Below are 24,371 nucleotides of genomic sequence, written 5' to 3' on the forward strand. Positions count from 1 at the left end.
CCTGAGGAGAAATGTCTGTAGCCACTTTTACAAGCACCATGCGTGCGCCAGCCTCCTGGACTCTTTGGAGCTTATCTTTGCTTAAAGGTTTCTGTTTACCCAAAATAACCACAGATCATTTGGATTATTATGTATTAGTCCAGTTTATTAAATAATGAAACAAGGTTTATGCCACATATTCCAACAACGCTTAAATAAAGAGCTTGAAATATAAAGGCTCATGAAAAATGCATAGTCTTCATATAATATATACTATTTCTAGCTCATGAATAAATATGGAGGATAGGAGCCATTTTATTTCACAGATTAGCAATATTTGGCATCAATGATTGCAGAAATCCACAAGCAAACAAAAAACCCCATTATCTTCATTTTAGTTATAAAAGCTAAAAATCCTTTTGCCACATTTCAGCAATATCCAAGGGGGTCAGGGGACTTGTAATCACACCCCTGAAAATAAGGGGACCGAGGCTCCAAGTCCTTAAGTTCTTTCTTGGTTAGAAGCTTAACAATTCCATGAACTCCTTCAGGAAGCAGAAAAACCAGAACAGGTTACGATCCTGTTCTATATAACATGTTTCATATATCTACACTGGAGAAATACTCTCTTTTTGTCCTAAAAACAGGCTCAGGGTTTATAGTGAGGTTTGCGTTTCTTTTCATCCTGGTATGAACACGTACATAATTTGACTCAATTGTTAACAATGAACGTTGTGTGACGTCGACTCTTTAGGTGGTCTTCAAAATGAACTTGCTTCTACTGTTTCAGAAATTCTATGTACACTTAAAAAATACAGTGTTTTCTTCATTTTAAAAAAAAGTGGTTCTTAAAAAGTAATCCTTTAAACTCCAGGAACTCAAAAGTGAAAACCTTCCTGAGAACGCCCTGACCAGGTCAATGGAATGTTTTGGTGAGAAGAAAAATATCTGCCTAAAGATATGGTTCAGTACCAGGAGCGGGGCCCAGGGAGCTCAGCTCTGCACAGTCACATGGGGGGTCGGGGGTGGGGGGCGGGGGTGGGGTCTGGACTTGCATTTAAGTCTTAAACCAGTTAATACCTATCCGGCCACTCCGGCCACCCCTTCCCTTCCTTCCTTCCTCTTTTTAAGGATTTTGTCTGTTTTGGAAATACAACTCTGCCTCACAAAAGCTTTTTCAAAGTAAACATCCATAAAGAAGGCAAAGTGAAAGGGAAAGGCAGCAAAACCGCCTGATCCTCAAGAAAAACCTACCATGCCTTCTATTCTGGGTCAAAGGAAGTGGTGACCCAGGGCGGGAGAAACTGGGAACCTGCCCCCGCACACACCACGGGGGGGGGGGGGGGGTCCGCCTGGGAGCCCCGGGTCAGGGTGTATTTAACATTCTCGAACATACAACTGCAGGTCCCTTCCCTGGGGCTGTCTTCTAGAAGTTCCTAGGGATCTTGGAGTCACGTTTTATTTTTGAAAAGAACAAGATGAAGGCGAGAAAGCAGAATGATTTGTGTGTGTGTGTGTGTGTGTGTGTGTGTGTGTGGTCTTCAGAGAAAGAGAGGAAGATACGATAGGCCTCTTCGAGAAACTGGAAAACAGGTACAGTGCTAAAGGGAGAGTTTCTAAAATTTCAAGCAAGTGTTTTAGGAAGGACAGGAAGTGTTTTAGGACTTCAAGGAAGTCCGACATAGGACATATCTTCACAAACAGAACCTGAACGAAAGCAAAAAACTGAGAAACCTGGAAAGATCAACTCTTCGATTCACTCGCAACGTCCTGCCAAGGAAAACATAATGAAACTGTTCACTTATACTGTGTTCTTTGTCTCCACCAGGCCTTTGGCGAGGGGCTTTGCTCGGGATTCTTCTCCCACCATTCCGGCGGGCTGACAGCACAGCTGGGGTACAAGGCCCACCCTCCAGGCAGGTCTCAGCAGCCACCCTTGTCTTCCTTTGACCCCCAGCATCAATACGCATTATCCTCATTTTACAGACTGGGAAGTCATAGACTTGGCTAAAAATCGGAGCAAATTACTAACGTTACCTAAGACCGCCAACCCAAGCTGCCTCAAAGATCGTCCATCAACATGGACCTTGCCACGTTCAAAGCCAACACATCACACCGTCACGGGCTTAGATATGAACGCTTTGTAACAACTCCTCACGAAGGTCAGGCCATCAAAGGCTTAAAGTCACTTATTATAAGTGAAAGATCCTGCCGAAATAGGAAAGTATAAAGCAGTGCAAAATGCCAGGGATCTATTTGCTGCACTGTTTACACCCGGAGTTAAAAGGGCCAGGTCTCCACGTGTGACATTTCTCCCGCTGACGAGAAGCGACAGTCGTCAGAAGTTCAGGAACGAGAACACTGTCCTGGAGGCTCTATTCCGTGGTTCCGATGGGCTCCTCTAGAGCCGTCTGGCATCCCCAGGGGCGAGCTGAGCCACAGCAGGTGCTCCTGTCCCCTGAAGAAAACGACACCCGGTTCCCGATCTTCTTGCAAGCTTTAGTTAGCAAGAAACATGCGTTCCACGCGCTGTCTTTGACGTCAGAGGGCACTTCCACGGTACGGACTAGTGTTTGGATGTTAGTCTCTAGCATGAAACATCTGACGCAGAGCGGCCGCTGCCAACACCCGGCCATCTGGACTAGCCCCATCTTCATCTGTTGCTCACGCTTCAGCATCTGTGATGAGCCAAGCAGTGAGAAGCAGCGTGACACACGGGAAGCTTTATTGTTTCGGAAGTGAGCGTTTGCAGAGCGCCGTCTCATGCAGCCTTGACTTGTCACAAGTCCAATTTCTTCAACTGCTCGTAGGTCACGAAGAACTGCAGTGACTGGTTAAGGCTGACAAAGAAAATGCCATCTTACCTCCGACGCGTAAACACAGACTCACGGACAGCAGGTGTCACAGATACGTCTGGGCAGACCACGCGCCATGGACACATTGAACATGAGGGGTGCCATCCTCATCCACCCCAAACCATCTTCCCATCCGCCTTCCCAAGCTCTGCCTGGAACAGAACAATCACAGCGGAGACAAAGAAATCCCCTAGCATCGGCTCCAAGGGCCTCCCCGAAGAGGACGTCCACACTGCCTGGCCCTGGCGGCCGCTGTGATGGGCAGACTTTCCAGAATAGTCAACTCTGTGTGAAACAGAAAGCGAGCAAGTCCCGGGGAGCTCTCCTCACGGGTCACGGCTGGGCAGGCCTTCACCAGGACGGAGGCGCAGATAAAGAGAAACGGGGGATGGGGAAAAGCACATCCCCTTAGCATTCCGCCCCGGCACGTCTAATGAAGTGCCGCTCCCGTCCTGCCTCCCCTGTCGGCGTAGGGGCATTGGCGCTAACCAGCCAAACCACTCAGGAGCCAACTCCTGTTTATCCGCGGGGACCCTCTAAAATAAGCATTCTGGAACACTGCCGCCAAACCGGATCCTTCCCAAGGGTGGCTAGGGATGTGCAATCAAGCCGCGCCTTCCTGTAATCATAAATATTCCCAGCAACGTCTACTGCAGTCAAGTCCCGGTCAGGGACAGCATCACTAAACCAGATCCCGATAGCCCAGGACAGAGATCTTACACCCACTGAGATAGAAACTGAATCATAAAAAAAAAAAAAAAAGAAAGAAAGAAAGAAAGAAAGAAAGAAAGAAAGAAAGAAAGAAGAAAGAAAGAAAGAAAGAAAGAAACTGAATCATCATTTCCTAGAATCAGACGAACACAAAAGAATAAGAAGCCACTTCCAAATTATCATTCAAAACACGGGCTTATGCCAACAATCGTCTCGTAGCTACAGCTTTTGGCGGATGGAGAGCGACAGGAAAAGGATACGATGATGTTCCAAGGACCAAGTCTCAACCAATTTGGCCAAAACCCTTTATACAGAGCAAAAAACCCTTCATTCTTCCAGGTCTGTTATAAGAGGGAGAAAAAAAGAAGTTAGCTTCCAACTATCCAGTGATGTCAGTGCATTAATAATTAGGAGTCAGACCGAATGATTTTTTTTCTCAGAAATAAAATCCTGGGGCAGCCTGGGTGGCTCAGCAGTTTAGAGCTGCCTTCGGCCTGGGACCCGATCCTGGAGACCCGGGATCGAGTCCCACATCAGGCTCCCTGCATGGGGCCTGCTTCTCCCTCTGCCTGTGTCTCTGCCTCTCTCTCTCTCTGAATAAATAAATCTTAAAAAAACAAAAACATCTCGTGATGCTTTGCTGCTTTCCTTTAAAAAAAAAAAAGAGATTGAATCCCAACTGCAGGTGGGAAATAAACACGCTAGTCGATGGTGGTTAGGACCTAATTCAGACCACGGCCACCTCGGGTCACGAGGTGGATCCACACAAGCACCTGTGCGTCGTGAAAGCCAAATTTGAGGTCTAGGACTTGCCAGCATCGCACCAGACAGCAGGAGCACCCAAGCGGCCCCTGGTCCCCTGGCTGGTGGCAATCTAGTCAGGAACACAACAAACTCTCATCCCCTCCGGACCAGGAGGCCCCACTGCTTCAACTGAAAATTATAGGAAGATTGACGCATTCTCTGGAGAGATGTCGGAATGAGGGATATTCATTGCGGTCAGACGCAAGAGTGGGGAGGTGCATTTTGCAAGGAGACCGTTCTATTGCAATGGCAGAAATTCTGACCATTTTCTCTCCCTTTCCAGCTGAGCAGCGGTATAAAGAAAATGAACTTTCATTTCTAAACATTCATCCAGATTTTTGTCTTTGTAAGAGTTAGCCCAGCGTGGCCAGAACTGGGTACCATCTCGGGGCTTGAGAGCATCACTCGTGTTAGCTATAATAACCCTCAAAATTCAGTGACTTCTTAGGTCAAGTATCTGTATACAAATGTGTGTGTGTGTAAACACGTACGTATGTACTCACACACAACACACATGGGGGGGCAGTTTCAACTGAAACGAACCACTGGAATATTGGAGATTAAGTAAAATAAACTTGCTTATTTCTAAGTACCCCTTAATGTTAGTAGTTATACCAACAGGGCTCACTACACAGTAATCCAGGCACGGTGCCGTTTCGTAGGCGTTGTATCTCAATGATTTTTACCACAACCCTGTGACGTGGATGCGACTGTTGTCCCATTCCACTTATGAGGAAACTGGGGTAGGGAGTCTGTATCGACCGAAGTCACACAATTACAAGGGACAAATCCACAGGTTTGTCTTGCTCTGACCCCTGTGGTTTGTATCGTGACGAGAAGCTCTTCAGAGGGGAACAAGGAAGCCACTGGGCTGTGAAAGGACCTCACGACCCTGCCCAGGAGAGCGTTCACTCTCACCTGTAACAGGCAGTCCAGGGTACCTGTGTAGCCAGAGCACCTGCCATCCCGAAGGACTCTCTGGTTCATCATACGTGTTCTCACAACATCCACGGGATTTGAGGCCAGGGCCCCAGCCAGGCCACAGGTGAAGCTCGAGCTATGAAAAAAAGATACCGGGGCGGGGGGAGGGGGGGAGGGGGACAGAAAGTTCACCATCACTGAGCTGCAACCACCGCTATCAAAGGCAGGAAACAGCCTCCTCCTAAACCACACTAACGTGATGTGTAGCAAGAGGAAATGTTTCCAGGAGGAGGCCCGTCACTAAGGCACTGCGTGGACTTCTTAAACACAGCACTATTTATGGTGCCTTAGAAGTTCCCGCCTCGACGCAGAAAACCTTTGAGGGACAAGAATGTCAAAGGTTCATAGAAACACGAAAGAATGTCCTCCAACGATGATCTATTGCATCTCTTGGCTACAAGCAGGCGTCAGAGTAATTTTAGTCCCATCATAACCACACCATTCTTAGAGAGCAGAGAAAAAGACGTCCTCACGGTAATGCGCCCACAGGGTCTCAACAAGGCTACAGACCACACTTGGCATCAGGCAATTCAGGGCAGGGTTTCTCAACTCCCACACTCCTTGAACATCGTGGACAGGCAGGTCTCTGCTGTGGAGGGCTGTCCCGTGGCCGTAAGCTGTTCAGCAGCTCCCGGGCCTCTACCCAGCAGATGCCAACAGTACTCCCCCAGTTCTAACAGTCAGAACAGTCTCCAGAAATTGCCAAAAATTTGGAAGAAAGTGGATGAAACCATGATACATCCATCCTAACCTGCAGCTACTAAAAATACGTGACGTTGGTTTGAACTGACACAGAAAGATATTTGGAATATATTATTAAATTTTAAAAAGCAAGGGAGAACAGCAAATACTGCATGGTACCCCACGCGGGGATCTATATAAAAACAAAAAAACACAGAACCCATAGAAACCGAAAAGTGGTTGCCAGGGGCGAGGGCTAAGGGAAATAGGAAGAGGCTGGGAAAAAGGCATAAACTTTCAGCTATAAAATGAATAAGGTCTGAGGACCTAATATAGGACATGGTGACTACAGTTGGTAACACAGTCACATAACTGACATTTGCTAAAAAAGTTAAATGTTTTCATGCACGCACACGCACACACACGGAAAAATACGTGAAGTGATGGATATGTTAATGAACTCAGGGTCAGGTCTTTTCACGTAGTGTATGTGCATCAAATCATTATACCGTACATTCTTAAATAGCTCACAAGTTTGTCAATTATACCTCAATAAAGCTAAAAAATTAAAATAAAAAAGTAAGAGAATACTAAGCATGATCTTGCCTGTGCGCTAAGTACACAGAGTAGACTTTTATACATACTTCCATGTGCCTGAAAAACAAGCTGTTGACAACGGTCACCTGTGTAAGCAGATAAGGGCTTTTGCTTCTTCTCAGTTCACTTCTAAATTGTAATTTTTCAAATATAAGACTCTAATACTTTGATAATAAACCTTTAAATCTCTAATAAAGTCGTAGCAAACTGCTACCCTGACCTCATGCATACCTAAAATGTTATTTTTTAAATCTACAAACATACAGGAAGTGGGTATACACAGTGTCTCCCATCAGGCCCGAGAGAATCAGATGCTTCTTGGTGAGGTCGTAGACCGGTAGCTCCACACCGACAACGATGGCAGCCCTCTGCGCAGTAAGTGACACGCCCTGGGTAAAAATACGAATAACCAAGATTCAGAGAGCTCTCCATGAAACAGGCCTTGGGGAAAAAAAAAAAAAAAAAAAGCTATAGACTGACAGATCAGAAAAGACCAGAGGGTAAAGAAGTCAGACGCTCCCAAGTCTGCTCCTAATTCTGGCATTAACTATATGACCTTGGCCAGACCCTGGCCAGGCAGGACAAGCCGCCTCACAGAGGCTCTGGCTTCCTGGTACATACAGAGAGCACTACACTGGATGACCCTTAGGGCCTATTCTGTGAACTGATGGGCCACCAGAAAACCAGGAACAGCATCCCATACCAGCACCTGCCTAGTAAATCAGTCTTCACTTAGGGGAGTGGGAAACCGCACAGATCAAAAAAATCCAGCCTAACTATAACCTAGAAAACCCCTCTCCGTACGAATTTTTTAAAGTAAACAAAAATGTTCAATCTTCGTAGAATTTCTTATACATGAATTATTCAAAAGGCACTTTAAAACTATGACATATGCCTTGTATTTCCACTCTGCAGGGAATGAGATTAAGGAAGAAAGTAACTTTGAGGGCAGAGGCCACTCCTCTTCGTGTAGGTCAATCTGCCACTCAGATTAAAATGATGGAAATAGGAGAAATAAATTCAAAGAAGGAAAACGGCTCCGTTCCGTGGGCTCACCTTCCACAATCCTCTTGCTCCCTCTTGCTGGTAAATGTTAATGAAGTTGCCAATCATTCCGCCTTGAATGGTGCTGCTTTGTGCTTGCATCCGTATCTAGAGATTATTTTGAAGACAGACGTGAGAAGGAAAGCACATTTCTCCCCGAATGCAGACTTCGGAAAATCATTCAATCTGTTGTTTACTGACCATTACAAGAATTGCAGTATAAATACAACTGTAATGCTGAAATATATCCTTTGTAGGATTTATAATCATAAAGATTTAACATTCATGAGGACTGGAACTGAGGCACTTTGGAATCAACAAAATGCATCGAGGCCCGAGCTCATTAAGAGTCCAAAAAAGATGGATTTTTAAAACTGGTCTTCTGAAAAGGAAAGAGAATGGCATATTTCCTTATAAGTCACTGACCAGTTAAGAGAATGTGACGGTAGGCTGACTTCACATAACTGATAAGAGTGTCCAGCGTAGTTGGCAGTGCTGAGCATGGACGAGCATATTTCTTAAATTAGTTACTTCAAGCCACTACTATTTCCAACCAGCTGAACCAAAAGGTATGCAGGCGAGCTGAGCACAAGACGATCACATGATGCCCGTCATGCTCCATTACACTTGAACTTACAAATAAACTGGACAGCGGCCGTGGAGTTCATGGGACCGAGATTCCGACGTAGAGATAATGTTTGATGTAGCTCTCTACATTTTTTAAAATTAAAAGGGACTTCTCCCTAAAACTTGGTACCTTATTTTTTGTTTGGGGAGAAAATACATTACCTCTAGCTTCCCAAGGAAAATGTTACTGCCAAGCTAACGTGGGAAAATAAACCAAAATACAGGAACTGCCTTTCTATCAGCCCGGACATATGTTTAAGAGATTAAGAGGAGGGGATCCCTGGGTGGCTCAGCGGTTTAGCACCTGCCTTTGGCCCAGGGAGCGATCCTGGAGTCCCAGGATCGAGTCCCGCATCGGTTCCCGGCATGGAGCCTGCTTCTCCCTCCTCCTGTGTCTCTGCCTCCCTCTCTCTCTCTCTCTCTCTCTCTCCATCATAAATAAATAAAGAAAGAAACCTTAAAAAAAAAAGAGAGAGAGAGAGAGAAAGATTAAGAGTGGGGATATTTCTATTTCCCCCCCTCCCAAAAAATCCTGGCAAAAGGACCTTCACTGTGCAGAAGTGTAGTGTACTCAAAACACTGCTGCATAAAACTCTGATGTTTGTTGGGGCGCTGGGGTGGCTCAGTGGGTTAAGCGTCTACCTTAGGCTCAGGTAGCTGAGGTACCTTCTCCCTCTCCCTCTGCCTGCTGCTCCAGCTGCTTGAGCTCTCCCCTTGCCCCTCGCTCTCAAATACATAAATAAAATCTTAAAAAAAAAAAAAGAACTCTGATGTTTGCCAGACTCTCCTGTCAGAGTGAAGGCTCTGAGGGCAGGGTCCTTATCTTACTCGTTTGGGGATTCTAAGCACGCAGCACATCAACTGGCAGAGGGCAGCACAGCAAACGCTGGTCAACTAATAGGAACAAAAAAGGAGAGGGAGCGACAGAGGTGAACATCCTGAGAAGCACTGAAAAAAGTAAGTCCTGCCTGATTTCTCTTTTGTTTAATTAATTTACTTCTGGGATCCCTGGGTGGCTCAGTGGTTTAGCATCTGCCTTTGGTCCAGGGCCTGATCCTGGAGACCCGGGATCAAGTCCCACGTCGGGCTCCCTGCATGGAGCCTGCTTCTCCCTCTGCCTGTGTCTCTGCCTCTCTCTGTGTCTCTCATGAATAAATAAATAAAATCTTTAAGAAAAAAAAATTAATTTACTTCTTTGTCTTATTCCAGAAAGGATCTAAAAAAGTTCTATCGCCGGTATTGTCAACAAGGTCCGCCAATACATCATGTCAAACTGTGATCAGGAAACATTTCCATTCATATTCCCTGAAATCAAGTTAACGGAGGACATCACACGTTCAGAAACGGTCATTAGGTTTCTGAACAAATAAAACAAGGAAGATTTTCAAGGAAAAATGAAATTCAAATGTGTCCATGCCCGATTTTTTTCTTTTGCTGCTTAATCACCAAAAACCTTGTCTCTACAACGAGCTCTGCTTTGTGAGCTCCTCTGTATCCACGGGAAATCCACCCAGCGGATGTTTAGAAGCTAGAGGCTTCATGGTGCTTAAATTATAAACAAATTCACACATCCAGGGTGGGTTATATCCACAGCATTTCATTATCTGAATGTTGTTCTCAATAAGAAAATGTGGAGTGTGCCTATAAGATACGGATGGCACTGCTTACTTTCAAAACATCAGTCGGATTAGCGATGGTAGAGGATACGACTCCAGAGAGAATTCCACACACCACATTTATCAGCAGAGTCTCATCTACAAACAAACACATATTATTTGACTTTTCGTATACACAGAGCTCTTCACATCAGTAGGTGTAACTCATTGACATACCGCTTGTACATCTTCAGAGAATCGTAAAATTCCTGCTTTATGAATCAAGCAATTCTTTTAAAGATTTTATTTACTTATTTGACAGAGAGACCACAAGCAGGGGAAATAGCAGGCAGAGGGTGAAGGAGAAGCAGGAGCCCGAAGCAGGGCTTGATCCCGGGACCCAGGAATCATGCATGACCTGAGTGGAAGGCAAGAGGCTTAACCAACTGAGCTACCCAGCTGCCCCTCAAGCAATTTTTTTAAAACATTTTTTATTTGGGCAGCCCGGGTGGCTCAGCGGTTTAGCGCCGCCTTCAGCTCAGGGCATGATCCAGGAGACCTGGGATCGAATCCCACGTCGGGCTCCCGGTGCATGGAGCCTGCTTCTCCCTCTGCCTGTGTCTCTGCCTCTCTCTCTCTCTGTGTTCTCATGAGTAAATAAATAATATCTTTAAAAGAAAAAATAAATAAATAAATAACTTTAAAAAATAAATAAAGATTTTTTTATTCCTTTTAATAATCTCTATATCCAATATGGGTCTTAAACTTACGGCCCTGAGACCAAGAGTCACCATGTTCCACTGACTGAGCCAGCCAGGTGCCCCTGAAGCAAGCAATTTTTAAAATATTAGGAATTTTGCTGGCTGACCAGGATTTTGCCTAGCAAAATAACTTGATATCCAAAAAGGACTGTGAATTATCATGCAAAATGAACAACCATATACTAACTCACTTTTGTGTGTAAATATTGACCACCGCAGTAATTAAGATGAGGAATAGGTCATAGAAGAATAAGAAAGATATACTCCTGGGACGCCCAGGTGGCTCACTCATTTAAGCCTCCGACTCTTGATTTTGGCTCAGATCATGATCTCAGGGTCCTGGGATCTAGCCCCAACTCAGGGCCCATGCTTAGCAGAGAGTCCGCTTGAGATATTCTCTCTTTCTCTCTCTCTCTCTCTCTCCCCCTCTCTCTCTCCCTCTCTCCCTCCTCCCACTCATACATGTGTGCATTCTCTCTCAAGTAAATAAATAGGTCTTAAAAAAAAAAGGTACATTCCTAGGAGACGCTGAGAAGATAGTTTTAAAGCATGCTGTATAGATTTAATGTGAAGTATACTGAAGTGCTAAAACATCTTAGCTCGTGTTGACCACTCTCACCTAACAGTTGACTGGTGCCTGGTGCTTGTCTCATTGTAATAAGAAAGAAAAAAAGGAAAAAAAAAAGTTCTATGGGTTAAAGCAAAGTCATAAAGTCAACCAGCAATACATTATTAGAATTCAGTTCTTAAAAAAAAAAAAAAAGAATTCAGTTCTTAATACTAAGAAGGGTATTTACGGCTTTCCTGAAAAATAGATGATAATGCCTGTTAGAAAATTTTCAGTTGGCTAGAACTACAACACCACACCCTCTAGTCTAGGTGTTTCGGAGAGGAGGAAAACTAAAACATTTGTAGAGATTGCTCCTTTTAACTGCCACTCCCCTAAGTTCAGCAAAGAAAATCTGATCTTGTCTTGACTAAAAAAAAAAAGACACACAACCCGCCCAGCTCCTGTCCACAAGTGGAAGAAAGATTCCCCACTCACCTTCAGGGTGTTCGACAAACAGTCGCTTCAGGCTCTGGTAGGTGCCTATCTTGATGGTGCCGTAGGAAGCCTGGCGTAACATCGCAGGGGCAATCCTGTCAAGCCGACGTACGAGAGGACAGAGATGCTAAAAATCGCTTTAAATCCTCGAAGGGCACACGGACGCAACCACGTGTTTGCCTTCCACAATCAAACTATGCTACACCAGACTCCTCACGATTCAAGATCCAACAAAAATATAGTCGGGTTCAGTTAAATTTGTGCAAATCGTCAGTGCGCTAGGTGAAAGCTCAGCCCCCTGTAGTTACCCTTAATGAAAACCTGTAAGTGAACGTGCGGTTCTGGGTGCTCAGGTTCTGGGTGCTCATGGGCGTTCAAGGGAAAGGGCCCTCCTTTCTTGAGGCGAAGCCCCTGGTGACCTCTGCCCTCTGCAAGCATCTGCCATCCTTCCGCTGCGGCTCTGGAGCGCGTCCCCCATCCACTTGGGGGGTCCTGTTCCAGGTCCTTCCTCTCCGTCTCTCAGCCTTCCGGCGCCCAGAACCACCCTGGGGCAGTTATCCGCCCCAACTGTCTCGTGCTCCCACCTCCTCCGGTGCTCCCACCTCCTGGGGTGCTCCCCACCTCCTCGGGTGCTCCCCACCTCCTCCTCGAAATGCACTGTGCCTTCCTTCCCCCCTCCATCAAAGCTGCCTCCCCAAGGAGACCAGCTGACATCTGTGTTGCTGAACGAAGCGATGCCCTCCCTTAGCACCCTACACAGCCTCTCTGTGGTCCTCGCTAGTCTGTCCTCGGTCCTCCACACAGCCAGCCCCTCCGCCCCGAGCTCCGAAACACGCCCCTCTCCCCCAGGTTTCCTTTCCTCTACAGCCTCCCACCCCTGCCCTCTGGGGCTCCCCAGAATTCTGTCCTGTGCTCTCTTCCTTCCCCACTCTCCATGCTCCCTGGTGAGCTCATCGACTCCGACGGCGTCCACCACTGTCCGAGACTCGGGACGCCGGATTCCTGCTCCCAGCACTGACCCAACGATGCATTGCCAACTGCTCCATAAATCTCGCATCGCGCATGTGCTACACCCACCTCCGACCCAAGCTCCCACACTGAACTCATCATACTCCCGCTCCAACCAATCGGCTCTCCTCTCTGTTTCCCGGACCAGGGAATGGAAGCTCCATCTACACTCACTCTGGCCCAAACCAGAAATCAAGACATTAACCTTGTCCCCCGCTTCCTCCACACCCTAGGGCTGGTGGACATGTGCTGTCCCCACTAAACAACAGCCCCTTCATGTGTTGCTGCTAATCCCCCTCCAACCTCCTAGATCCAGGCTCACCCTTCTCTGTGATGCTCTGCGCCCTGAGAGGGTGGCACCCACATTTTGAATCATGCAGGCTTCCTGCCAGCTGGCTTCCAGGTGAACTCCACCAGTAGACAATGGGATGGATGGATGGATGGATGGATGGATGGATGGATGGATGGGGAGGGGGAGGTATATTCCTCTCCTGGGCACTACCAAAGCATCCCTCCTCCCCACCACCACAGCTACTGTTTGCTCCTTCAAGGCTCCGGTCCTAATAGGCTCTGCTAACACCATTCCTGTCCTTGCCCTTTTGGTCCTAGGGTTGGTAACAACCCCCCACTTTGATAGTTTCTGGGAACCTCAATATCTTACCTCTAGTCTTTTAGTAGCCCCTTCATTAAAGTCTCCTGACTGAAGCCACCCAAGCGAATTCTGTTTTCTGCAGGGACTCAGGCTGACGCAGGCACCTGGCTTACTCACTTTCCTATCTCATGCCTTCAGCACACCGTTCGCTAAATACTAGATTAAAGAAAAGCTGTTCACAACTCCTACCCACATCCGATACGCTATCATTTTCCTTATAGCAAAAACCTCGTAATTCAGAATGGCCAACGGGAAGGGCTTTTTTCAGAGTGAAACGCTGAATCACTGAATGTTTTCTGAAACAAACGTAATTTTTACATTATCATCTGTATTTGAATGTAATAAAGACATACTTTCACCACAAAGTTCACTACATAAAAGATACACAGAAACTAAAGGTGAAATGAGAAAGCTGCCCAACTACTTGCTCTTTTCAAATATACCGCGGATTTCTACTTTTTCTCTATGAATCCTAGTTTTCCATCTATTCGTTTGAAAGGTCAAGTACAAATGCACAAAGGTCGACTTACCCTGAATACAGAGCTTTCAGCCCTTCTTCTCTGCCTATCCGCACCAACGCATGCAACATTCCTCGATACCGGATTTCTTTAAAGTTTGCATCATTTGTCTGGCCTTGAATCTGGAGCCGTGTCTTGGTTAAATCAATTGGAAAAGTACCTTAAATTTTTTTTAAAAAAAAAGAAATATTTCACTTGATTAAAAAAGAAATTCCACTAAATAAAGGCTACATGGTGACAGATTACTGAGGAAACACTGCAACTAAAAAAAGAAAAAACAAACACTGCAACTATAACATAAAGTAAGAAACAAAATTAAGAACTAGCAGATACTTTGCAATCTTTTCTCTATTAAAAAAGAATTAGGGGGGCAGCCCGAGTGGCTCGGTGGTTTAGCGCCGCCTTCAGCTCAGGGCCTGATTCTGGAGACCAGGGATTGGGTCCCATGTCGGGCTCCCTGCAGGGAGCCTGATTCTCTCTCTGCCTGTGTCTCTGCCTCTCTCTCTCCCTGTGTCTTTCATGAAAAAATAAAATCTTAAAAAAAAAAAAAAGGAACCAAAAGATTAACCCCCCTCCAAAATGCATAAATGTATTTTTCTTTCTTTCTTTCTTTCTTTCTTTCTTTCTTTCTTTCTTTCTTTCTTTCTTTCTTTCTTTCTTTTTTTTTTGTATTTTTCTTTCTTTACATGTTTATCTACTTCCCATCTTACCCTGCAGAGGATTTGAGAAGCTGCATGGCTGTAAGAGATGGGTACATGGAATAATTTACACAAAGGGGCAATTTTAAAATAAGTTACTATATTTTGCATATGTGAAAGCTACAGTCGGGTTCAACAGGGATGAAGAGAGAGAAGTTCACTTTCTGGGGGAGCTTCCCGCTCGCTCTGTGTTCTGTCATCTGAAAGTGCACCTGTTAACGCAGGTAAGAGTGTTTAATCCAGTGCCCTGCTGACAGGCCACCCAAATACGTGCCACTCGCTCAGCAACTCGACTCATCGTGGCCACGGGAGGGCCCACCCACACCGGCAACCAAGTGGGTGGGTGGTTAAGGCGCCTTAACCCCTCCACCCCGTCCTCACCGGCCCCTCAGGGGCAGCCTCTGGCCCAGGACAGCAGCGACTGAGCCCCAGAAGCAAACGACATGTCAGGCCCAGACATGTCAGGCCCAGCAACTGCCGAGTGTCAGCTGTATTTGTTGAGTCAATCATGCCAGGATATAGACCAAGATAAACAGGATCTGACGTGGAACTCCACTGATGCAAAGTCACAAACACAACACGGATACTGTGCACGACTGGAACCTGGGACCTCCTCGAGCCTCTCCACGGCCACAGGCGCAAAGTGGGTTAAAGGACAGGGACCCGGGGCCAGATGTAATCAGACAAAACTTCTGTTTGATTAACAGGTTCAACTTTTTCCACACTAAACTTTGAGCTCTGCACTGTGGGCGGCCAAAATGACTGTTTGAAAAACATGCCAACAGAAGGCAATTTTGAAATCTGAGATTAACGTTGCATATTCCCACAGGCCCTGCTTGAACTACAGTCCCGCCAAACACCAGACAGCGACCTTCACTCTTAATCAACATCCCATGTAGGAGCACCTGGGGGGCTTGGCGGTGCAGCATCTGCCTTCGGCCCAGGGTGTGACCCCGGGGTCCTGGGATCGAGTCCCACTCGGGCTCCCCGCAGGGAGCCTGCTTCTCCCTCTGCCTGTGTCTCTGCCTCTCTGTCTCTCTCTCATGAATAAATAGAATTAAAAAAAAAAATCCCATGTAGCAAGCAAGACCTGCGTGGCCCCTCGGGCCCCTTACCACATTCTGCCGTGATGGAGGCCAGCCCTCCATACACAAAGGGCTTCCAGTTGAGGGCTGACATCTTCACCACCGTCTCGTCTCCTTTGACCAGAGAAACATAGCCTCCAATAGGGTTTTCCCTGGACACAGAAGGAAGACATCTCAAAGTTATAACTTCGAGGACAAAGCAGTTTGTTTCTTCTTTAAACTTGGGTTCCATTTGGAGAATGCCAGGAGATGCTACCCATGAACCCCCCCCATCCCTCCCACAATTCCCCAGGGGAGCCTCACCTTAATAAAGCAAAGCCAGGTTATTTACTAAACCTCGCTTTATCAGTTGCTTTAAATCTCATTCAGGAATACAACACGCTGGTCCGGTAATACAGTGAGTGGACAGAGGCCACTTTCTGGGTAGTCTATTTGATCTGAAATCCATTCATTTTCATCCAACAAATGGTTGCCATTTGTTTGCTACCGTCTGAGCGAGTCCCTTGGGTGCACTAGAGCAAACAAATGTTGCAACCCAGTGTCCTCAGGTAAACTGACAATTATTTAAAAGTGCCAAAATGCACTTCTAGTTCATATTCTATAAATCTTCATTTCCTTTTCTCATCCACGTTGCGTTAATAGCTGGGAGGTAGCTTGGCACTAGGAAAGAGGTGGACTCTGGGGTCAGTGCCACACCACATCCTTCCTGGGGAAGTTCCTATCAACCTCTAGGCTTTTTCTTGGACAACATCATCACCATTGAAGCAACCAACACAACCAATTAGTGGCGGAGCCCATACTTTAATTGGTTATGCTAAATAAAATGCCTACCTTTTACTCCTATCGTGGGAATTAAATATATCCTTTTAAACTAGCACAAAAAAGACACTCAACAAATACTGCCTTTCATCTTCCTTTCACTTAAAAGGTGCTCGCAGGCTGCGACAGGTATTTGCACACTTCCATGCCAGGTCCCCCACATTCATTACCCATTCTGAATTTTATGCACTTTCACTTAGTGAAACCTGGCCTCGTGTCCATTAACAGGAGAAACATGCAAATAACACACTGTTGCGTATATATCAGCCATAATTATTGTTGGTTTAAAATAAAATTTCTAATTTATTATAGTCATAATTGGTGAACAATATACCCAGGGTCTTTACTCTGCACGTTTTCAGAGTTTCCCAAGGCTACGTTTTTCAAGAAAGAGTCACTATTGCCGAAAATGTCGGTTTGCAGCAAAACCAAGGGGCTTGCTTAAACTAAGAAAAAACACAAGGAACCCAGAGGAGACCCTAAACAGACCTATTTGTTCTCATTTACAGACATTAACCGAATTCAGACTGGTTCCAGGTGAGTGGGATAAAGGGCTTCATTAATAATAAATCCAATAATTCATTAACGGTCCACAAGTACCTTCCTTAATCCACTCTTGGATTCTGCTATTCAAGTTAAAAAAAAAAAAACCCAAGCAATAATTACGGAACAGTGACATGTGGAAGTACTGTAATTTGCCATTAGAAAAGTGTGTGATGGAAGTGATTTCAGTGGATCTCTCAATACCTTTGGGACGGGACAGAAAAATAGGCTAGGAAATCGGGTCTCGGCAAGTGCCTTGCTCACGGCCACACAGCTGATGGGGCAGCTGGGCCTCCAACCCGAGTGTTCGGATTCCAAGTACAGTGTCCTTTCTGCTACCATCTGAGGCTGTAAAGGAGTGATGGGGTTTTAATTAAGGAGAAAATATTACCAAGCAGCTTCGAAAAGGCACCGCTTACACAGTACATCTTATAGATGCATTTTATAAACAATAAAAATGTGCTTAATTTAAGAGAAAAGTCTTAAGAGAGGATATGCAGAAGGTAGAGACAGTCCTTCTAAATAGCAGTAATTTATTTTTCCAATACACAGCATACGGAGAGTGTGTTCGAGTAAACTCCTGGAGTTTTTCCCGACGGTGAAATTCACATACTATAAAATAAACCATTCTAGTGAACACTTCAGTGGCAGTTCATACACTCAGGATGTGGGATGACCACCACTTCTATCTAGTTTCAAAATATTTCATCACCAGGAAAGGAAACCAGTTCCCAGTTGTTTCCCATTCTCCTCTCCCTATGGCTTCCATACGGTTCGGTTCGTATTTCCTTGGCCGTGATCCTGTCTACGCATTAGGCATGGGTGTGGCGCAGGACTCCGTAGTGGTTCCTAACCAGACTACAGAGCTCCTTGAACTAAGAGGCATTAAGGCCCCACATACGGAATGAGGTTCTCCGGGACCCCCCAAGCATGTGTGTTGTTACTGGAAAACCAGTGAGTTAAATATGTGGCGGCCAATTCACAACTTCAAATACTTTCCACTTAAATTCCCATTTTAAGTGGTTAATTCCCGGTGATGATGTTACAGTTGATGCTTCCATTTAGTAGCGATTTTTTTTAATGTAGGATTTTTTAAGATTTTTAAAATTTATCTATTCATTCATGAAACACAGAGAGAGAGAAAGAGAGAGGCAGAGACACAGGCAGAGGGAGAAGCAGGCTCCCTGCAGGGAGCCCGACGTGGGACTCGATCTCGGGTCTCCAGGATCGCACCCTGGGCCAAAGGCGGGCACTAAACCGCTGAGCCACCTGGGATCCCCGGGATTTTTTTTTTCCACACATACATATGTGTGTGTCTGTATAGGGAAAAATATAAATGCGTCTACATATGTAAAGACACACACACAAGCTATCCTCCAAAATGCCAGCAAAACTTTACGGGAAATGAAATCGTAACTGACCTCTAATTTAAAAATAAAACAAAATATTTTTTAGGACTATTTCATATGGCTTCATGCCATCTCACTGATTAACTTTCTGGTTTCCTGCCATACTTATTTTACTAGCTTGGTTTTAATGGCTACTTTTGGCTACTTTGTCCTTTTTAAAATATTTTATTTATTTATTTGAGAGAGGGGGGAGGAGGGACAGAGGGAAGAGAAGGAGCAGGCTCCCCAACAGGCAGACGCCACCCCCTAACAAGACCCTGAGATCATGACGTGAGCCCAAGGCAGATGCTTAACCAACTGAGCCACCAGGCAGCCCAGTCTTCTCATGCCTTCTGTCAGTTTTGACACTAAGTTTTCGGTTAGATCAAACCCCGAAGGCTCTGGGTTAGACTCAAATGCAAACAAACACTCAACCAGAGCTCAAAACTGTTGTGGAATTGCCCCCCCCCCCCAGGTGGAGGGAGCACACACCCGTTTGCTCCTATTTAGGTGTCCCACCACCATAAACTTCTCTTGCACACGAGTGTCCATTCCTGTAACCCGGTTAAACTGTAAGAAAGCGCTCTCTATTCGATCACCTTTGGGCTCGTCTCCCTTCTCCCATCACTAGGGCTAGATTACTGAGCAGCGAAGACTACCGCCCGCATTCCCAGGTTTCTGTTTGCTGTGTCAAAGGAGGAGCCCTTTAGCTTAGAAAACCACCAGGGAGTATCAGTAGCTGGTCTAACGTCCAAACAAAGAAAAGGTTCTAGCTAAGACTGGAATGGGAGACATTCCGCCCAGTAAGCTGAGACCGGGCTCCAGATATCTCAAGCTGAAATCTCTGGTCAGTAAACGGAACCATTTCTTTGCTTTAGAGCTCTCTTTGGAGGGGGTTTCCCCCCTCACACGTGTTGCTTTACTTCCTAGCACAATTTTTTTTGGGGGGGCGGAATCCCAACTCTACTCAAGTCCCCAAACGGACAGGCCAACGCAGTCGGGGGACTGGTGTCCTAGGCAATCACTAGTGTGTGGATGACCTCTCAGCCTGAGGCCTAAGGATTCCAACTTTGCAAAAACTCCAGTGTCAGGCACAGCAGTGCTTATGGCTCACTTCCCACTTTGCACTCCTCCCTCGGCCATACCCTCTAGCCAACCTACAGCCGGTGACCACTCCTCTGCCGCATTATAAGACACGAAGCTAAGAACAGCCATCACTATTGAATATCTTGCATCTTACGTGTCGGGGACTGCTATACATTTTCTACATAAGAGATCTTATTTAATCCTTACAACCCTATTAAGTAGGTACCATTAGCCGCATTTCACAATTGAGGAAAGACAGCCTCGGAGAGGAAAAAGTGACTTTCCCTAGTCACACAGCTACAAAGCGGGCAAACTAAGGTCTCCCTAAAGGGGCAAAGGGCCTTTCCCCTGTGGACTACAAAGACAGAGGCTGTGAAAATATGTAAGCACATGGGAGTGGACGACATTCTGCACGTTTGGAATAAATGTAGGATTTTCCTGCAAAGGAAATAGAAACTTTCCACCTATGTGTGTGTGTTTCCTGAGTGGAAAGGTCTCCACGAATTAAGGATTCTCCCTTAGGATACGTACTAAGTTAGCATCCTCCCTCCCACGTGGACTTAGTCCTGACTTACTCCTCACCCCGTCTGCACAGCCGCAAAGGGAGGTAAAACTACAGTTGCAGTACAGTACTTGCTTCTGGAACCTGTGAAAGCCTTCCAAGTTTCCCTTATACAATTAATTCTGGATAAGCTCTTCCCAACTAACGTGTGCCTGTTTCTCGGCCTGCAGTCTTAAGCCGGAATCCCAGTGTCTAAACCTCTGTGCCCTCTTACGTCTCTGTTCCCTGCTCGCCTCCCTTCACAGACTCGCCCTCGGTCCCATTCTCTTTACAGGCACATCCTGGAAAACAGGCTCATCACAGTCTCAGGATGCACGCGATTTAAAAGGAATCTTGGAGAAGTCCCGGCTCACTTCATAGGGACTGACCGAGCCCCACGATCGCAAAACTCGGCAGAAGGCAGAGCCAAGGCCCGCGTTCGTGCGCCTCAACTTTTTTCACCACCTGAGGAAGACGAATGCAGACCCGCAGGGCCGACCCGGCGCCGGCCGCTCCCCACGCGGGCCAAGCTGGGGTGTCCCGGGAGCAGGTCGGGGCGCGGGGTGCCCTCTCCGAGTGGGGGCCCCGCGGGCGCCGGCTGCAGCCTGAGCCAGAGGGGTGCAGGCGCAGGGGCGACAGCCCGGGGGCCGGGGGCACGCGCCGGGGGCACGCGGGGCTCCCCGGGGCCTGCGACGCCGGGACGGCAGTCAGCCCGCGCCGCCCAGTGGCGAGGCCCGGGAGCCGGGCTCTGCCCGCGACCCCGGGGCGCAGCCGCAGCCGCAGCCCCCGAGCACGCCCCGCCGCGCCGCGCCCGCCGCAGTCCCAGCCCCGCGCCGAGGCCGACCGGCGGAGGGCGACCCGGGGCAGGCACGGAGTGGCCCGCGCGGCTCGACACTTACCGGCGGCGGCGGCCCCCGAGGCCTCCCCGCGGCGCCCAGCGGAGCGCGGAGCCCGCCGACCTGCAGCCGAGAAAATGCTGCGGAGCCGCGGGGGCGGCCCGAGAGCCGGCGCGCGGCCACGCCCACCACGCGCGGCCACGCCCTCCGCCTCGGCTTCTATTGGCCGCTCCGGCGCGCGGCCCCGCCCACCCCGCGCGGCCCCCCTCCCCCTCCCTCCGCCTCGGCTCCCATTGGCCGCCCCGGCGCGCGGCCCCGCCCACCAGCTGCCGGTGACTGGCAGGCGGCCGAGGGCCCCGGGCCCGGAGTCGCAGGCTCGCCGCCCTCCCCCCCGGGTGCGAGCCGTGGGAACCCGCCGACCCCTCTCGCCGCCGCGGGTCCCGACTCTGCTGCGAAAAGAGAAACTTTCGACAACGCACCGAGGGCCGCGGGACGGGAGGCTTCTCTGGGTGCTGGTTCTCTGCGTCCGCGTGAACCTCTGCAGAGGAAGGAAACTCGCACTTCTTTTTTTTTTTTTTAAACCCAGCCTTTTAGTTTGCAAATTTACGAACCCGCTGAAGAGTTGCAAGCATAGGAACGCTGTGAACGCTACACCCTCCGCCCAGGGCTCCCGTTTCACAGTTGCTATATTTGCTGTTACTAAAGAAGTCCCCCCACCTCCACCCTCCACCTTTGGAAAGTTGCACACAGCGCTGCAGCCTCACCCCTACCTACCTCGCCATTATCACCTGCAAGAAATTCCATGCCATTGGTCACAGCATTCAACATTCTGTCTATATTTAAGTCTCCTTTGTTGTCCCGAAATGCCATCCACCTGCACACGTGCGCACACACGTTGTGAAAATTCAGGATCTACCCACATCGTCCTGGTTAACATCAAGCCTCTAGAAACTCCTTTTGTCTACTAGTTGCCTCCACTTTTTGCAAAATCTTTCATAACTTTGACACATTTGGAAAGCCCAGGACAACTGTCTCGTAGTCGGCATCAATTTGGATTTATGGAAGTGTTTCCTTATGATCAGATTCGGGTTAAACGTGTTAGTAAGAAAGTAGCAGGTGATGCTATTTCCATGAGAAGGCGCAGTGTTCCTTTGTCCCGGCAGCCGTGGTGCCGATCTGGATGACTTGGTCAGGGCACCGGTTGGCAGATCTCTCTCACAAAGGTATTGTCAGAAGCCCGGAAATGACAGAAGTATAAAACCAATGAATCTCCAAGCTGGTAATCAGTAAAAGTGTACTGTGCCCGCATCGGAAGGATGGTTTGCAAACTGAGGGCACCCAACCCAAAACATAGAACAAGGCGCAGGAGTGTGTGATAAATCAGCTCACAGAGCCAGGAAGCATTGACTGCTCTTCACAGCAATTGGCTATAATGTTTAGGATTCTCTTAAATGACAGGAAACTGGTCAGTGGTTACCTCATATCAACCTTAAGAAACAGTCCAAGCCTTGCTTAGGATGGCCAGAAGCCTACGCAAGAAATTGCCCAGGTCAGGTTAGCCCTGCAGATGAAGCTCTGTATGATTAAACTGGTTTTTGTCTGATTAGAGAAATTTCAAGGCTGGTCTCCATTTCTTTTCTATTTTAACTGTACCTCTCTCCCACTGCAGCGGAGACTCTCCGCAGTGACAGGCTGGACGGGTGAATATTTTTGCCCAAGGGGTATCACACTGATGAACGCTCATCAAATTGGTTATACAGTGGTGATTTTCTGATGCTTTTCTAATTCCTTCTACATGTCTAAAGAAGAGTACTCCTCTTTTTTCCCCCTGCTTCTCATCCTTCTTCCCTTCCCAGCTCCCCTCCCCACCTCCCCCTTTTTGAGTGGGGGGACTCAAAGTGTGGACTCCTGCATTTTTTTAGTTCAATTTAATTCAGTTACTATAAAAAAAATACTTCATTTATTTTATTATCGATGCTCAAATTGTCCATATTTGGCCAATGGAAGCCTCCTGACCTTTATTCTTTATTCATATATATGTATACATATGTTTATGTATATACTTATACATTTATATAAATATATAATATGCCTATATTTATTCATATATATATATATATATATATATATATAATATCCTGTCAATCTTTGAACACTTCCTTATTTTCTGATCCAAGACCTACTAATTCTTCACCGAATCTTCTCTGCCCTAGGCAGGAAAACTCTAGTTGCTTCTAGTAGGAAATGGCACTTAGGAAATTGGATCTGAGTCCTTGTGCTCATTGCTACTGGGCTGTCATTCTAGGTCCTTACAGTGGACAGAGCATATATATTTTTTCATGGAGATATAGATACAACACAGTAAACACTATCCTCTTCACCCAGATATGGTTTTGAGTCATGAGTTCATGCCTCCAAGTCAAAATCCAACACCATAGGATTCATTCTAGCCTTCCTCTTTCTGTATTTATATCTTCTTCCCCCCCTCAATGAAAACCCTAGTTCTCAACAGCATCAATATATTTGCTCATTTATTCTTCGATATACAGAAACTAGTTGAGACTCACATACCAGTACTACCACCAGCAACAATCGTTTTAAGCTCCAGATTTCTTGGCAGTTCTTTGTATCTTTATAATACATCCTTCTAAATGCTGTGCAGGTAGAGAGAGTACTGCGTTCAAAGTTTACTTGAATTAATTGCTTTTTGATATGGTTATGTCCTCTATTTGATACATTGTTAAGTTTGTTATTTTTATTTGCATCAATTTGAGAGTTTGCTTTTTTTCATCTTTTTATTCAATTTCATTTTTTGGTTCAAAATAAAATCTTGCAAAGGTTGAACTCCCTCCTCATTCCTTGCACTCTGGCCTCACTCACCTCCTAGCAGTAACCACTTTCCTTAGTTTCTAGCTTATTCTTTCATCATCCCCATGTTAAAAATATGTATAACTGTATGTAGATATACTTGTTAGTTATCTATTGCTATATTACTAAGCTTACTAGCTTAAAACGACAAACATGTATTAGCTCACAGTTTTGGTAGGTCAAAAACCCAGAGGGGCTCCGGTAGGCACCTGTAGCTCCCAAGGCCTCCTGGGCCTCCCAAGAATGCAGTCGAGGTGGCACCCGGGGCTGCAGGCACATCAGGGCTGGAGTGGGGGGAGAATCTGCTCCCAAGCGCACTCAGCCTGACTGTTGGCAGGCTTTAGAAGATCCTCTTTCAAGCTCACTCACATGGCTATTGGCAGGCCTCAGGTCCTCCTCACTGGCCACTGGCCAGTGTATTCGATTCCTGGGACTGCCATAACAAATTACCACAAACTGGATGGCTTTGAAAAACAAGATTTCATTCTCTTGAAGTTCCGAAGGCCAGAAGTCCAAAATTGAGATGTCAGCAGGGCCATGTTCTCTTTGCAGGCTCTAAAAGAAAGTCCTTCCTTGTGTTTCTCCTAGCTTTGAGCCATTGCCAGCCACCCTTGGCATTCCCTGGCTTGCAACTGCATGACTTCAATTT

General features: G+C 46.8%; 1 protein-coding gene across 5 annotated transcripts; it reads right to left on the reverse strand.

Moving 5' to 3' along the window:
- Nucleotides 1–124: 124 nt before the first annotated feature.
- On the reverse strand, nt 125–24,119 carry SLC25A30 (solute carrier family 25 member 30). 5 transcript variants are annotated; one of them, XM_055336116.1, is made up of 10 exons: nt 23,932–24,119; nt 15,672–15,793; nt 13,871–14,018; nt 11,681–11,775; nt 9,948–10,033; nt 7,665–7,760; nt 6,873–6,997; nt 5,268–5,406; nt 3,806–3,886; nt 125–2,800 (listed from the first exon to the last, which is right to left on the reverse strand). In XM_055336116.1, the coding sequence occupies exons 2-10, from the start codon at nt 15,733–15,735 to the stop codon at nt 2,759–2,761; spliced, it is 876 nt and encodes a 291-aa protein (XP_055192091.1). In that variant the 5' UTR covers nt 15,736–15,793; nt 23,932–24,119; the 3' UTR covers nt 125–2,758. The 5 variants fall into 5 exon arrangements, with proteins under 5 accessions (XP_055192091.1, XP_055192089.1, XP_055192087.1 ...); XM_055336114.1 differs by having other exon boundaries at nt 23,890–24,118; XM_055336112.1 differs by lacking the exon at nt 23,932–24,119 and adding an exon at nt 20,918–20,987.
- Between the last annotated feature and the right edge of the window lie 252 nt (nt 24,120–24,371).

This window comes from Nyctereutes procyonoides, unplaced genomic scaffold, assembly GCF_905146905.1.
Source record: "Nyctereutes procyonoides isolate TBG_1078 unplaced genomic scaffold, NYPRO_anot_genome, whole genome shotgun sequence".
Taxonomy (NCBI): domain Eukaryota; kingdom Metazoa; phylum Chordata; class Mammalia; order Carnivora; family Canidae; genus Nyctereutes; species Nyctereutes procyonoides.